Genomic DNA, 15,213 nt, shown 5'->3' with positions numbered 1-15,213 from the left:
TAGTGGGGGCAGGACCCTCTTAAATATTGTCTCCACCGCCCACTACCTTCCCAGAAGGGGTAAAAAAAAAAACAAGCGTGAACATGACCTAAATCAAGAGAGGATAGACGGGTGGCCAAAATACTCTAAGAAAACCGTAGAAACAAGTGACACAGTCAAATAAGTCGCTATCCAACTGCATTGACAGGTGGTGAATCGGCTCCTGACAGTGATTTTTCCGGTGGATAGCAATCCACCTCTTGAGCAACTGGGACCATATAGAGCTTTAGAAGCCCATTATAAACCACTCCTTCCCCGACAGATACGGCCCCGCCTCAGCCCGCGCGCTCCTAGTCAGCCCCAAACGATGGATGAACCGAGGTGAAACGATAAAAAACGCGTGGAAGGGGCCGAGAGAAAGAAGCTTCTCGGCACCTCCCCAACCGTTTTCTTGTTTAACCTCGGTCCAGCTCTTCGCGCAGCTGCATTATTCCTGCATCTTTTTACAAAACACGAGCGAAAAACGCACCAAAAAAACGCCTTGCCTTGGCTGGCGACCTACCAACCTTTTGCCCACCTTGTCACGGTCCTACAAAGAAGAGTAACGTCTGGGTACAAACTAACATTTTTTCTCACAAGGAAGTGACTTGATCTCGTGATCAGAAATACCTTCAGTTCAGTTCAACGCCTTGATGGCCATTTCGATCTGTGAGGCTGAAACCTCTCTCTTTGGCTGGTGATTACAATAGTTCATTTTGTATTCCGAGAAGAAATTCAGGTGAATCAAAATACCAAGACATCGCGTGACTTTCTCGCCTGGAAGTCTTGGAAGCTGACGAGCTGAGCTTGCTACCGCGGCTGTTGTGCAAAAGGTGAGAAATCCTGGCGATGTTGTCTTGTTGGAAAATATGTTAGATATACTAAGATGACTCCGGTGATTTATTTTGCCCCGCAGACACTAAACAACAAGGAATTTTACGATGCAAATTTAATATTTCAAAAAAGAGGACTATCATAAGGACATTCCATAAAGGGTGTTACATGTCGATAGTTTCGAAAGTCGATTAAAATCGATCGTTGTCGATAAATGTCGAGTAGAAATCAATCGACAGGTATCTGAAATCGATGAAAGTCGATCATAAAATTTCATGTGACCATCGAAGTTGGTGTTAGAGTTCGATTCTTATCCAACAAAAAAAGGATTAGAAGAAACAGTAAATATCTGCTGGCAAATAGACCTTTTCACGGTTTATGACGCCATCTTGGCTGGGGGGCAAACACCGCTAAAATTACAGTGACTGTATGGGATTTTGGCCCACTTGGAACCTCTATAATGCCGCTACAAAGAGGCGGATTTCCACAGTGAAAAAGTACTTTAGAAGACATTTGTACTGAGATTATTTTCATGAAGTATAAGGAAGAGATTTAGGTTATTCAGTTCAATTCTTTTTTAAAGCAGAGAGACAAAATCCATACCGCAATTACAATGCGAACTAAGGCGATGAATTAATCGACCGTAAACGAATTTTTAAGATTTCATACAAACCCTTCTAATCAACAGTATGCAAATTACCATGAAATAGAAGCCACATGAGAAGATTTATAATTCGAATTTTTCGGATGTCGTACTTTCGTTAATAGGTTTATTTTTTTTGAATGAATGATATCAATAAAACTATTTAAAGTGTAGTGGCAAATGTTGGAAATCCGCCTCTTTGTAGCGGCGTTATAGCGGTTCCAAGTGGGCCAAAATCCCATGGATACATTCACTGTAATTTTAGCCGTGTTTGTCCCTGCCAAGATGGCGTCATAAACCGTGAAAAGGTCTATTATTAACATCCGTTCGAAAAGTTTTGCGGCTTTATTAAATCGGACGAAGGACTTTCTTGAAAGTCTGCTTGAGCTTTTGCAACATTCGTCTCCTGATTCGTTCAAAAAGTTTTTATATCCGTTTGTAAATGCGTAGCCTGTTGATTGCTTCGCAAGAGGCAGGGGTTCGTCACGCGTTCCTGCCCCACTGTCAGTGGGGCAGGAACGCGTGAAGAACCCCTGAGAACGTCTGCGTGGGAGGCTACACGAAACTCTGAGTAGCAATGAATGTTCAAGATTTAATCCAGTTCCGTCAGTCTAGTGGGGGAGGGACAGGGGGCGGGAGGGGTACCGGAGAGAGAGAGAAAAATTTAAAAAGGCAAGCTTTCGGTATTTGTTACTGCTTACATCCAGTCAAAGAAACGAACTCAACAACGTTTCTTGACTTTCATTTAACTTTCTCCGAGGCTTAAAGGAAAATTTTATACGCGAGAGGAGTCAAAACACGAAAATTCGTTCTCAGGGTAAAAATACAGCATTGCTTCCTGTGAAATTGGAAACCTTTCCCAGTCGCTTACATCATAGGACATGAATGAGATGGCATGGCACATGTACACATCGCGGAGTAGTCAATCGATAAAAATCGGTATCGATTTATCAATCGATGAATGAATCGATAAAAATCGGAAAAACTGATTTGATTGATATCGATTGTATCGATCAATTGGTAGAAATCAATGACACACTCGTTTCCTTTATCTGTTTATCTTGATTTTTACCGATTTCATCGATCTATATCGGAGTCTAATGATATCTTTTCATCTGTTCATCCAAAAATGAAAACTGGTTTCATGCGAACAGTAAACTTGTTGACAATTCAGTTGCAGCTGAGAGTCGAAGGATCAAACAATTATCACTTTTTAAAAAAATCTTTTAAAAAAATATGAAAAATCTGATCTTTTCTTTACAACCGGGTTTAACCCATTCGCTCCTGGAGATTTTTGCCGAAAAACGCTTTTTGAAGCTAGTCGAGTGCTTTTCTGGTCACTGTCGTGCTATAAAGGGCTAAAACTTACCACAAACCGGTTTACAGGTCGTACACTTGGCGGCCTTCTGATCCAGATGCAAAACATCAGCTTGCGAAGTTCGGGCATGCGCAGAAAGCAAAATTTTGAGATGGGTTTAAAAGTGACACAGCAGTCTTGACTTTTACTTTTCGCTTTTTCTCCTCCCTTCTTTTTTCGCTTTTCTTGCCTCATTTTTTTTTCTCTTGCTGGGCATTTAGTAGGCTTCATTTTGGTGGGAAGAGTTTTTAGGAAAGCTTTTAGGATCTTAGGATTAGGTGAAAGGAAAGGTAGGTGGGTAATGGAACAAGATTTTCATGGTGATTTTCAGGTCAATGTCACATGGTTTTTTGCTTCTTTCTCTGGTGTCCTTGACTGAATTGTGCTCATTCCGGTATGGTTTGAAAGATCTCTTCACTCTACACAAGTTAGCGAAGAAAGTTGTCCTTGACCGTTAAAACTGATGACATCACAAAGGATAGAAAGGACCTGGATCCACACGGGCGGTTACAGGCGGTTCAGGGGCGAATGAGTTAAAATAGGCGGGTAGGTGCCCAGTCACGATTAAGACCCGGCCGCCCTTTCAAAATAACGTCGGTGTAGTTCTGAGTGTAGTTACACCCCGGAGTAGCCAATAGATAAAAATGGATATGGCAATCAAGTGATTTGAGTTCGATTTTTATTCGACAAAAAAAAGGATTAGAAGCAACAAATATCTGTTAGCAAATAGACCTTTTCACGGTTTATGATGCCATCTTGGCTGGGGTGCAAACACCGCTAAAATTACAGTGACTGTATGGGATTTTGGGCCACTTGGAACAGCTATAACGCCGCTACAAAGAGGCGGATTTCCACAGTGGAAAAGTACTTTAGAAGACATTTGTACTGAGATTATTTTCATGAAGTATAAAGAAGAGATTCAGGTTATTCAGTTCAATTCTTTTTTAAAGCAGAGAGACAAAATCCATTAAAATATTTCTTACTGCTGCAGAATGGTAGACCGTGGATTGATGGTAGACCGTCAGAAAATATAAACTAACATAGCACACAACTTTTTCTGCTCTCGAGCTCTAACAGACTCTAATAACCATCTTATTTTCACCATAGTAGATGGAAAAAAAACTGAACGGTTTTATTTTAACAGCGATCTTGAAAAATAAGTCACGCGGTATACCAATTACATAACACCATTGCATATCAAATGTCATTGTGTTACAGATACGGGGTGAAAATGAAGGTTTGGCAGCTTTATTCGCAACGATAATATCTCTAAATACCAAGAAAAGGAAAATTATGCTGTGATTATACATTCGCACTTCTCAGAGTTTAATGACAACTAAAACTTTAAGCTATGTCACGGTAGATAATGGCGCATGCGTTACAACAAAATTGAGGCAAAATTTGAAAGTCACTACATTCTTAAGCGCTTTTTTAGGCAGTTTGCTATCAATGACAATGATGTATCGGTTGGGAAAAGCAACAGAAATTGCCATTCTATTTCTTTATGTCGCTATAGTCTTCGTTTTGAGAAATTAAGACGTGGAAATTGCTTGTTAAAGTAAACCTTAAATGAGACACCTGTAGCAGTTACTTTCACATTGCAACTCCTAGTTTTAGCAGCTTATTAAGTAGACTGTTAGTGTAGCTATCTTCTTTTTGTTATTTCTTCCATTTTCTGTCCATCAAAACCCATCTTGGCTTTTTTTTGTAGGGGGTGGGGTGGGATGGGCCCATAAGGAATGCACTTTGCTCGGTACAAACCCCAGCAAGTATTCTGAAATTCTGCCCAGTTTACAGTCGTAAGAGAAAGATCCAAGTTGACCTTTTCTCATATTCCTCCTGGCCTTTTTGTTTTGTATACAGATCTCATTATCGCATGGCTATTTTGTTTGGTATGATTTCCACATGAATTATAAATGCAAGAATGTCAATGTCATCCTTAGCCTGACATTCACTGGTAGACTGGGGCTCTGAACATCATAATGGTGGAAAAATGGCAAGAAATGTGATCTCCTTAAAACCAGAATATTCTTTGTTTTTTTTTTTAAGCAATTAATGTACAGTACATTTTTACTGGTAAATGTGTCACTTGTTAGAATTAAAATCACCTCAGAGTGCAATTTTAACCAAACAAAACCTGGGAAAACTTCAAACAAGGGGTGCCAAAAAACTGTCAAGTAGTTTCGTGACATTTGAGCAATTATAATATTGTACATTACAGAGTTGTATTTGGTCTAAAATTTTATAAAAGTATATACAATTTTATAAGTGCATGAACTATTGTGAATTTTGTTTTATAAAAACATACAAAGTTTTATGAAATAAAATATAATTTTATAAAAGTATGAAGTTTGTAAAAAATATTTCATAAAATATTGTAAAAATTTACAAAATTTTATGAAATTTGATAAGATTTTATAAAACAGCTGACTAGGGAATTTTGTTTAGCTCAATAATATAATTATGTCCATGTTTCAGGAACGATTTGCCTACCCAAGCTTCTCTAGCTGTCACTTAACATACTTCATGCGTTAAGGTAAACCTAAAAAGATACTAAGGGTTTTGAAAGATCACCTCTAGCTTAGATCACGAGTTAAATAATAGAGAGATTAAGATTCACGTTTACGCCAAACGGCTGACGTGAATTTGTACCACGTGACCAAGTTTTCCCCTTATTTTCCGTTTACTCTTTTTTGCTTCTACACAAAAATAAGTAGTTTTATGCCAGTTTTAGCCATAAGAATCGTTCGGGACTGTTTTTATCTTCCTATTTTCTAATCTGAGAAATTCTCAACTTGAGTCTGACGTTTGCCGTTTGCGGTAAACATGAATCTTAATCTCTCTAATTTGATTGATGATCGTATGAAATTGGTGCTCCAAGCTGAAGACATTGAAGGAGTGAGACTTAATATTTCCGTAATTTCAAAATTGCTTATTTTTAATACAATATTCAGTACAAAATTAAAGTGGAGAGTTATATGCAGTCATAGACTACCTTTGATTATATTTTACTATTTTATTGGCATAGCAAACAATATGTTTTTTAACCTGCAGTCAGTGTAAAACATGGACTGTAGATTGCAGACCACTGTCTGGGGACTAGGTATAAAACATGGACCAAGTACATGTCTAAAATTGGACTATGGACTGTGTTTTGAAAAACAGCTATAGAAAGGAAAAGATCAGCTGAGGAATGTATGGTGGACCTGTGTAAAATGAGGGTCCCCAATGAGGCTTTTCAATCCCTTAATCCTGGCCCACAAATTTCGTACGATACCATGATCTCAAGGGTTGTTTTTGGCATCCCATCTTTTGCACAGACTTTGATCCAGAATCTCGCCCCTATTTTGCTTTAAAATCCTGAATCCTAAGCCTCAAATGAGGGAAATTATCCTGGATCCAGAAAAACCTGTTGGGGACCCTCTAAAACAGTAAGTTATCGCTCCAAGCCTCCTACACAAACATTCTTTGTCTCCTTTCGTAGTTTCCTCTCCCCTGAGTGTTTGTGAGGAAGCTAAAAAAGGCATAATCAACTGGACAGAAAAGGAAGATGATTCTGGCGCTCAAAGCACACCGAAAATGAAACTTTGAAATTCCATAAAAAGGGGAGTTGGAGGAGAATTAAATTTCCTATTTAAACCAATCAAAGATATGAAATTGAGAAATACTGTAGTCCATTAAGTTTGCTGTTTTTTAAATACAGTTTTGCAAGTGGTTTACGTTTTTAAGACAGTTAAGTTTATGACTGTAGCCTTGTAGCCCAGGCCATCTGGAGGCACTTTTTGCACTGGTTAAAAATGCTTGTCTTAATCTATGGAATCTTTGTTTACTTTTGTACACTGCATAACTTAAAACTTTTGGTGTATGGCTTAATGTCCTTTTCTAAGTGCTCTAAACATGCATGCATACAGTAATATTCAGTGAAACAAAATAAATGGGAATTTTATCCTTGAAGTTATAGCTGTGCTACATTCATTGTGGCCATTTTCCTATTGTAATTGTTTAATTTTTTAAAAATAGTTTACAGCTAACATATGCATCCACCATGGAGTGGAATCCTTGTTTAGCTTAATTTGTACCCTGCGTAACTAATCCCTTTGGGTTTATGACTCAATTTTCTTTTATAAGTGCTGTAAATATATGCATATGTGCTACACTCCTTGTGCCTATTACATAATGGTTACCCATTTATCTATTGTAATTATTTTATTTTATTTTTAATGGTTTACAGTGTACAAAATTAAATTTGCAACATGGCTTCTGCTGCTATACCTTCATATGCATCTACCAAGGAAACAACAAATTATGCTCGTCTGTGTCGTCTCCTTGTGGATGTAGGATCCCAAGCATTGAGAAACAAGTTTGACAGCATTCACCCACCAGCAGGACTACATGGAGTTCTAACAAAGCCTCCTGTACACCCAATACTGCAGACACTTAGAAAGAAGAGAATTCTTAATCCCACTCAATGGGCCAAGCTGTATCCTCCTTCACCTTCATCCGTATCTTCGAAAGATTTTGACGTCACACTTCTGATGTTGCTCTTAAGGAATGTATGTGGCTTGATTGCTCCAACCACTGGTTGGGATAATCTCCCACCTGCTGGAGATACAAGTGCTGAAGCTAACATAGCTAGGGTGAAGTATTACAGAAACTATGTCTATGGACATGCCAGCCATGCATCTGTGGATGATGCCACATTTAATTCCTATTGGCAGGATATAAGTTATGCACTGGTAGGACTGGGTGCAGATTCCGCCGCTATCAATAGACTGAAGACTGAAAGCATGGATCCTGTCATTGAGCAACACTACCAACAATTACTGAGGGAGTGGAAGAAAGATGATGATAGCAGCAAGGACAGACTTGATGAGATTGAAGGTAATCAAATGAATGATTGAACTTTATATTTAAGAGTCAGAGTATTAGGCTAATTGTGGACGTGAAAAGAACATTCCAAATACAAAATAAAAAATTAAAATAGGGATGCTACGAATCATTTTGAAGACAGGGAAGGTTCACACAAAGTTAATGTTGCTTAGTTCCAACAAAAACTGATATTTAGAATATTCTCGAATTTATGTTAATGATATATGAAAGAAATCATATATGAACTGCGGAAATTAAATGAAAATGAAGAAATGATCGTCGCAGTGAACGCAACTTATGCAATTGCGTAAATAAGTTATAAAAAAGTTATAAAATGCCATTGCAAATGTGGTTAAGTGATACATAAGTTGAAGTAAAGTAAAGTTGAAAATGCACCAAGATTTTTATTGTGGACAAAAGAAATACCATTACTAGAATAGACTTTATTGTGTTCCCACTATTGAGCATCTTGTAACATAATTTAGAATGCAGACAATGATAAATAGTAATAATTTATTATTTACAATAAAAAAAATAATGAATACAGATAAACTAAAGAATAACTAATTATTATTACAAGTATAGTAAAAAAGATGTGCTAATATGCAGATTCAAATGTCATTTAACTAAAAGGGCAGCCATAGCTGCAGATGATGCAGATTGTCCTGACTGACAAGTGATAGGGAGTTTTCGGTTATAGGAATCAGTTTAAGTAATGTTCAAAATAAGAACAGAATTGTTTTATCATTAGCTGAAATTCGAGCATGAAGCGTAAACATTTTTAACCAGTGATAAAACACGTGCTGTGCAACACATACGTCATGATGAGTAGACTGTAATGACTTTGAAAAACCAAGATTGAGTGGATAAGATCACAGATCAGTCCTGGAATTACAAATCAGATCAACTGTAGTTAAAATATGTATATAGGACAAAGTGGAGAGATGCCAACCTCTGGAGATCTAAAATCTGGAGACTCTCTTTTTATCACCCCCTTCCCCCAGAATTTCAATGGACCCCCCTTCAACAAATTGATCCAGCCCCCAATGGGAATGACTTACGACATTATATGAACTCTTACATGAAGTACATACTATAAAAATTCATCATTTTGATGCCAGAAATAATCTTTGTCAGTGACTAAATGTGTGCAAAAATGCCCCAGAAACATTACGGCGAATAAGAAAAATTCAAGTTTTGAGCTAAAAATGGGCTGACTCTCAAACTAAGGCACGGAAAAGCTCAAAAGATGATTTTATCCGGGAGATATGGTGACCCATACGGGAGAGCAGGAGATTCGCGTGTTTAAATCCTTTAGTTATTACTTGGCAAACTTGGCAAATTCAAACTGAAATCCTTGTTCAGATCACACTTTTTCGGGATTCTCTTGTACTGTGTGGCAGTTATGGCCCTCAGTGTCCTGATGATCTCAGTTGACTTTGTTGTTTTTTCGATGGCTGCCACTTTCACATACCTTGAAAAGTAGTCAAAAGCTACTAGGTAGCCCATGCCTTTCAATTCATGGAGGACTGAAGCCACCTTCTGCCAGGAACAATGGGGGTGCCATCAACTTTTTTTAATTATAGACACGGCTTGACGTGGAGTTTTATGAGCTCAACAAAATTTTATGTCATCTGACCATTAAATTATTATTAAAATGGTACCCTTTTGAGGGTTCATTTACAGTTTATAGTTAATAGTTTTTGCTATTAATCATGGCTGTTTAGAGTAGTCCCCTGAAAAATTAGGCAACTAAAAAAGGGATCTAAATCTGCAATACATTACCAATGTCTATGACATAATTTTGACCTTTGCAAGTAATGCATTCTCTTTTCCCAACATGTTCAACTCATTATATCAGGAAGGGGTTGTGATCAGAGATGCCGAGACCTTCTTTATAAGTCTGAGACTTTGAGGCAAGTTTTAATTCCCGAAACAGAAATAACCAGACAAGACAAACCGTAGTTCTCACCAAAATCACTTTCAATGTTTGGAGATCAAATCAGATTTTGTTATTTAGACCCCCATAACAGTGTGCAGAGTTAAGGTGTTTAAACTTCTCAAAAATTTGGTAAAGAGCAACTTAAACTGTGTTTCCTCCACTTGTAGTAGCTGACTTCTTATTCTACCTATTTTTTTCATTTAAGGATTGTTAAAGGATATGAAGAAAGACAACGATAACTCACGAGTCAAACTTGAAGGTATGTTGGCCATTAAAAGGGTTTAATAATCAATTCCCTAGTAAAATTAAGGTGGCTGAACACAGTTTTGGCTGTTTGTGAGTGTGTTCATTTGCCAAATCATGGCGAGAGAAAGGTTGCAGCTCACAAGCTGAAACTTGGCAAGTGAAAAATATACTGATGAAAGATTTTGATTGACAGGGAAAATTTGTCGTTTTCGTAGTTTCCATGGCAACATGAACGATTGAATACAACCTTAAAATTTCACTTTTGCTTAGTTTACATAAAATTCGCTCATTAGATTTTCCTATAAACTTGCACACAGCTTACTATAGTTAATCATTACCATTTGAAACTTATTTGACCAAATTTTGACAGACAGGTTTTTAGATATTCAATAATGTAATTGTTCTGTAATTATTAAACGTGTCACAAAATTGTCTGTTCAACCTTCATTTTAAAGTTCTTATTATTTAAAATACGTTAAAAGTAAAAACTCTGCCAAATACCACAAAATTTTAATGAGTAGATTTTGAGAAATCCTCTTCTGTGTACCACTGCTTTTTCGCCGCCATGTTTGTGTCTTATTTGAAACGCACGCCGTCACACGAGTTACCGCTGACCGCCCAGAAAACTGTGCTCAAGCACTTTAAGAGACATTCGTTAGGGTGACTCGGTCCGTTGGGGTGGGGGTGGGGGGGGGGACTCTCAGTCGTTATTACAATCAGTATGGTCGACTTCTTAACTCTTCATCTCCCTCTGCAGTGAAAAAACATGTTCTCATTTAGCCTGATCAATTTGCATTTTCTTTGTTTTAAGCTCAGTATCGTACATGTACATTACCATACACAAAAATTGGAACTAAAACAAAAACTACCATTTTGAAACACTAAATTTTGAACAAGGATAAAATTGAGCCTCAAAATTTACCTTTTATCATAATGCAAATATAACTCAAGAACGTGTACTGTGACGTTCAATTAAAAATGTTTGCGTCTCGTATACATTACTTATCCCCAAGCCAACGAGTCAAGTTTTCCTTAAACTTTCATTTTTAATCTTATTTTTATTCTGATGGATTTAAGTCTGATGTTGTTTCTGTTGTACTGGTTCTATTTTTTTTTTATTTTTGTTACGTGGCATTTCCCGAGTAACCGCACACGCCTTCTCTTCCTCTACTTAAAGATCAAGTGACCACACAGTGTGTGGCACACACCCATTATCACACCCATGATAAGAAACTCTCGCACCTTTGCGGTGTTATTGTCACTACTTGCCTGAGGAGCAGTAAAGATACTCTTACATATCCCCCTATGGCATGTATCTACAGGGTTTATTCGCAACTTTTGTATTGCCCATAATACACTTTGTTTGCGCTCTGGTTTGTGTAACAATTTTTTCCCAATTTCTCCTGGGTGTTACAGTCGTTCGAAGACAAATTGAAGCCCAAGCGTATGCAGAATTTGGAGGGGGGCAAACAAGATGCATTATGGGCAATGCAAAAGTGGTGAATGGATATTTAATGTTGATATTACACAGAACAGCTAAAGAACATGAATGATCAGATCCTCGAAAGTGAGAGAAAAATCAGGGACAAACTAGAACGTTTGACAGCAGATCCGGTACAGGAAGCAAACCAAGAAAAAGGTATGTTTACTTATAAACTTTGTTATAAAAAGACAAGAAGCCACCTTGGCTGTACCTTATAGAAGCTGTGTCACATTCTAACCTGCGCATTTTACAAACAATTTTATATCAAGCTGCTTTCAGCCTATGCGGATCGGCTCACTGTTTTCTTCCCGGTATTCCAAACTGTTTATTACTTTTTATTCTCTTCTGACCAGTACACTTTCCTTTCCTTTTTTTCGTTTTTTCCATGTAACAAACAGGTGTCCAGTTAGTTTACGAAGAGCAAAATTGACTCAAGGCCTCAGTCCTGTAGCAACCAAGTCACAACATTGCAACTGACTGAGTGAGAGACAAGAGAAATAACAAAAGTGTTGTCCAATCAGCGTGCAAAGAAAGTAGTGTCCGATAGCCCGGGGCTAGTGGATTTTGCTGTCGGGCTAGTGAAATCTGTTTTTAACTTGCCCGACAGGCAAGTGATGTTCTTTGAGGAATTCGAATAACAGAAGAAGTGTGAAATCAATTCTGCTCGACGAAAAGCTTTTGGGGCTAGTTGAAATGACATCTGGGCTAGTAAATGCTAGCTTCAGCTTGCCCGAATGGCAAGCTGTAAAAATGATTTTCTTTGCACCCTGCCAATAAGGTTCTGATGAAAAAAAAAAACAAAACAAAACAAAAAAAACACATTACACTTATCGAATATCCTTTCAAGGGAGAAAAACAATGTTTCTCTTATCTGCCGGCCCCTAAAAGTATATGGACATATTCCTCTCATCTGTTGATATCATAGAGTTTTCCTCTTTTCTTGGCCTTTATGAAGCAATATGCCTTCATTCACTGTACCATCCGTCAATGCCTAAAATCAAACAAGCTTTATTGTTATAATTTGAACAAGAACTAACGTTTCAATGTACAGATAAAAGTTTTTTCAAACGAAGTTGCCATAAAGTATCTAGGGTTCATTGTTCTTCGACATGTGTAGGTTTACATTTATCATTCTTCGTCGCTTTCGTCATAGAACCGTATTAGGTCCTCATTGTCACTGTAGTGACCATTTGATACTAATGTTAATTTCATTATACCGTGCCCCAGTCGTTGGGACGGCAATACCACATTTGAGAAACGAGTGAATAGTGATCAGTAATGGTATCCTTTCATCGACGCCGGAGAGATTTCTTGCCAAGCTTGCCCTCCGGCCATTTTGTCAAAAGAACCAGCGGTTTTTAATTGCATAAGCGCGCTCAGTGATCTCTAAAGAGAAAATGGAGGGTCTGCGAACAGGCTAAACGTCAATAGGCTGGACCTTACCTTTTGTCTCTGGTGGGACTAAGGCAAGAGTATTCTTACATGATCCTGAACGTCCAGAAATTAAAGTTACGGAGCAGAGAGAATTCACTGAGGATGAAAGCTACATTATGCTTTTTGCGCAGTTGTGGTCAATTTGTTTATTTAATTAATGTCACATTTTAGCCATCCGGAAGTAACGGTTATCTGAAAGTTACGGCCTCCCAAAGGTTGCGGCCCCTCTGGCCTGCTAATTCCGAAAGTAACGGAGGCTGCTACTTGCCAATCTCTACTGTAATACAAATATTGAGTCATAAAATTCATTTCATTTACTGCATGACACAATTAAAAAGACACTGAACGTTTTTTTTTTTGCTGAAGAGATAATAATCTTTCTCAATACTTTTTTCTTGTTATAATTTAGACTGCAAAACAGTCCGTATTTTTGCGTATTCAAGTGCGCGGAAACATAAGGTCTGGAGCGAGGCTCTGAAAAAGGCTCGCGCGCACACTACGCTTTACCGATTTTGAGAAAAAACCGACTTCTTTGCAGTCTAGTTATAATTGTACTATTCGACTTACAATGAATGTCTTCCCCAGAAAAAATCAGAGATGACCTCGAAGACATCAAAAACGAACTAGGAAGGATGGGCGAGAAATTGAGAACTTCAGCAAATGAAGGTAATTTGCCTATAGGTAGTATTAGTATTGTAGTATTTCAAGCAATGGAGATTTTGAGTGAATTTACTTCTTTTGACAGAAAAATTTGAAGAGAGTAACAGGCTTTGCGATTTGCTAGGAAAATTCCCATAATCGTGAGATTACAGGTACAAAAGGTCCCAAGTTTTAATCCCGTGCGTTCGAGCCAAACTTGGCCATCCGGCTTGTCCCGGTATTCATTGACACGGCGAGGAATTTTTTCTGCCACCCCATGGATGGGATGCTAGTCCAAGGCATGTTTACCCGTAGCATTAAATTCCCTGGTACCCATGTATACACTTCTGTGGAATGAGGCACATTGAATGCAACGCAGTGACTGCCTCAGGGCTTGAGCCTGGAACTCTCGATCCAGAGTTCACACTAACCATTAGGCAACCACGCCACCCATTACCTATTTCAATACTTAGTATTTTTCAACTAACGGAAGTTTGCTAAAAATTTTTATCCCCAGACAGAGGAAAATTTGAGGAGATTAATGGTGAAATAACAGCCATTAGAGAAAAGTTAGATGCCTTGACATCAGCGGGACAAGAAAGCAATGTTCAAGGAACATGTAAGATCTGCACATAAGTTCTGCACTTAAGGACTATAAACAGTGTCTGCGTCAATCACTTGGCCGTTTTAATCGGGTTGTATTTAGAAAACAACAAAAAGAGCCATATGGGGAAATTGGCGAAAGTCCGCAATGGAACACACAGTTGCAGCTCTCAGTTACGCGACCACCTGAGAAATTCGAAAAAGTGGTCGTAATTAGAGCTGGTCGGGAATGAGCTCTCGTAAGCGACCGCATTGTAAACAATACGGTGTAGTCCCTTACGAGAGCTTCAGAAAATCATTAATAATTCATAAAGAAAAAAACGAAAGAAATTGATGTTTAATGAGTGTCTTTTATACCTGATAAAGACACAGCTAAACTTTACGTCCAATTTTTTAGATCATTAGCGCACTGTGTAGTTTCATTTAAGTGTTGATTTATATGAATAAGACTCTGAGTCACGTGGCCGCTGAGTGGTCGCTTACGAGAGCTAAAAAACAAAGGAAAAGTCCAGTTAAGTACATGATTCCAAAAGTGGTCGCGGTCGCTTATGGGATTGGTCACTTAACGAGAGCTTTTCATTAGAAAGTGTAAGTCGCAGTTCAAACGTGGTTTCACAAAGGTGGTCGTAACTAGAGCTGGTCGCTTTCGAGAGTGGTCGCAAGGAGAGCTTCGACTGTATTATTGGATTTTGATTTATGTTTACAAAGATCATTATATAACATAATATAGAATGTACTGGCTATTGCAAAGGTAGATACCGGTTAATAAATGTCGATCAGTGTTATTTTACTCCAGAAGTATTCTTCAAAAACTTTTCCTGATGAATCAAACAGGAATGTCATCAGAATAACTGAGCCGTGATGGGATACACCCTTTGCAGATTATACAATTAGAATTAGAATATGATAAGAGATAAGAACAACTACAGTAGAACCCCGATAACTCGAACTAAGGGTTGATTTCCAGTGTCGCGTAATTTTTACGTGCATACGTGCGTAAAATTTACGTTCGTAAATAAAATAGAGACAATACATGAAAGGTCGCTCGTGCGCGTAAAATTGAACTTCGCTCAACTTCTCGTTTAAGCTCAGCACTCATTATCTTGCCTCTATTTTATTTACGTCTGATTAAAATTTACGTGCGT

The 15,213-nt window shown here is 38.0% G+C and overlaps 1 protein-coding gene across 1 annotated transcript in view; it reads left to right on the top strand.

The window, feature by feature from the left end:
- Nucleotides 1-661: 661 nt before the first annotated feature.
- Nucleotides 662-15,213, top strand: part of LOC140929514 (uncharacterized) — a 28,984-nt gene continuing 14,432 nt past the window's right edge. Inside the window, exons 1-6 of the mRNA XM_073379282.1 lie at nucleotides 662-851; nucleotides 7,084-7,733; nucleotides 9,869-9,922; nucleotides 11,441-11,548; nucleotides 13,412-13,492; nucleotides 13,983-14,084. Coding sequence (XP_073235383.1) covers nucleotides 7,106-7,733; nucleotides 9,869-9,922; nucleotides 11,441-11,548; nucleotides 13,412-13,492; nucleotides 13,983-14,084 — 973 coding nt within the window. The 5' untranslated portion in view covers nucleotides 662-851; nucleotides 7,084-7,105. The remainder of the gene's footprint in view (nucleotides 852-7,083; nucleotides 7,734-9,868; nucleotides 9,923-11,440; nucleotides 11,549-13,411; nucleotides 13,493-13,982; nucleotides 14,085-15,213) is intronic.

This window comes from Porites lutea, chromosome 1 (genome assembly GCF_958299795.1).
Source record: "Porites lutea chromosome 1, jaPorLute2.1, whole genome shotgun sequence".
Lineage (NCBI taxonomy): Eukaryota > Metazoa > Cnidaria > Anthozoa > Scleractinia > Poritidae > Porites > Porites lutea.
The sequence above is the reverse complement of the archived record's forward strand: the minus strand, read 5'-3'. Positions and strand labels throughout refer to the sequence as shown.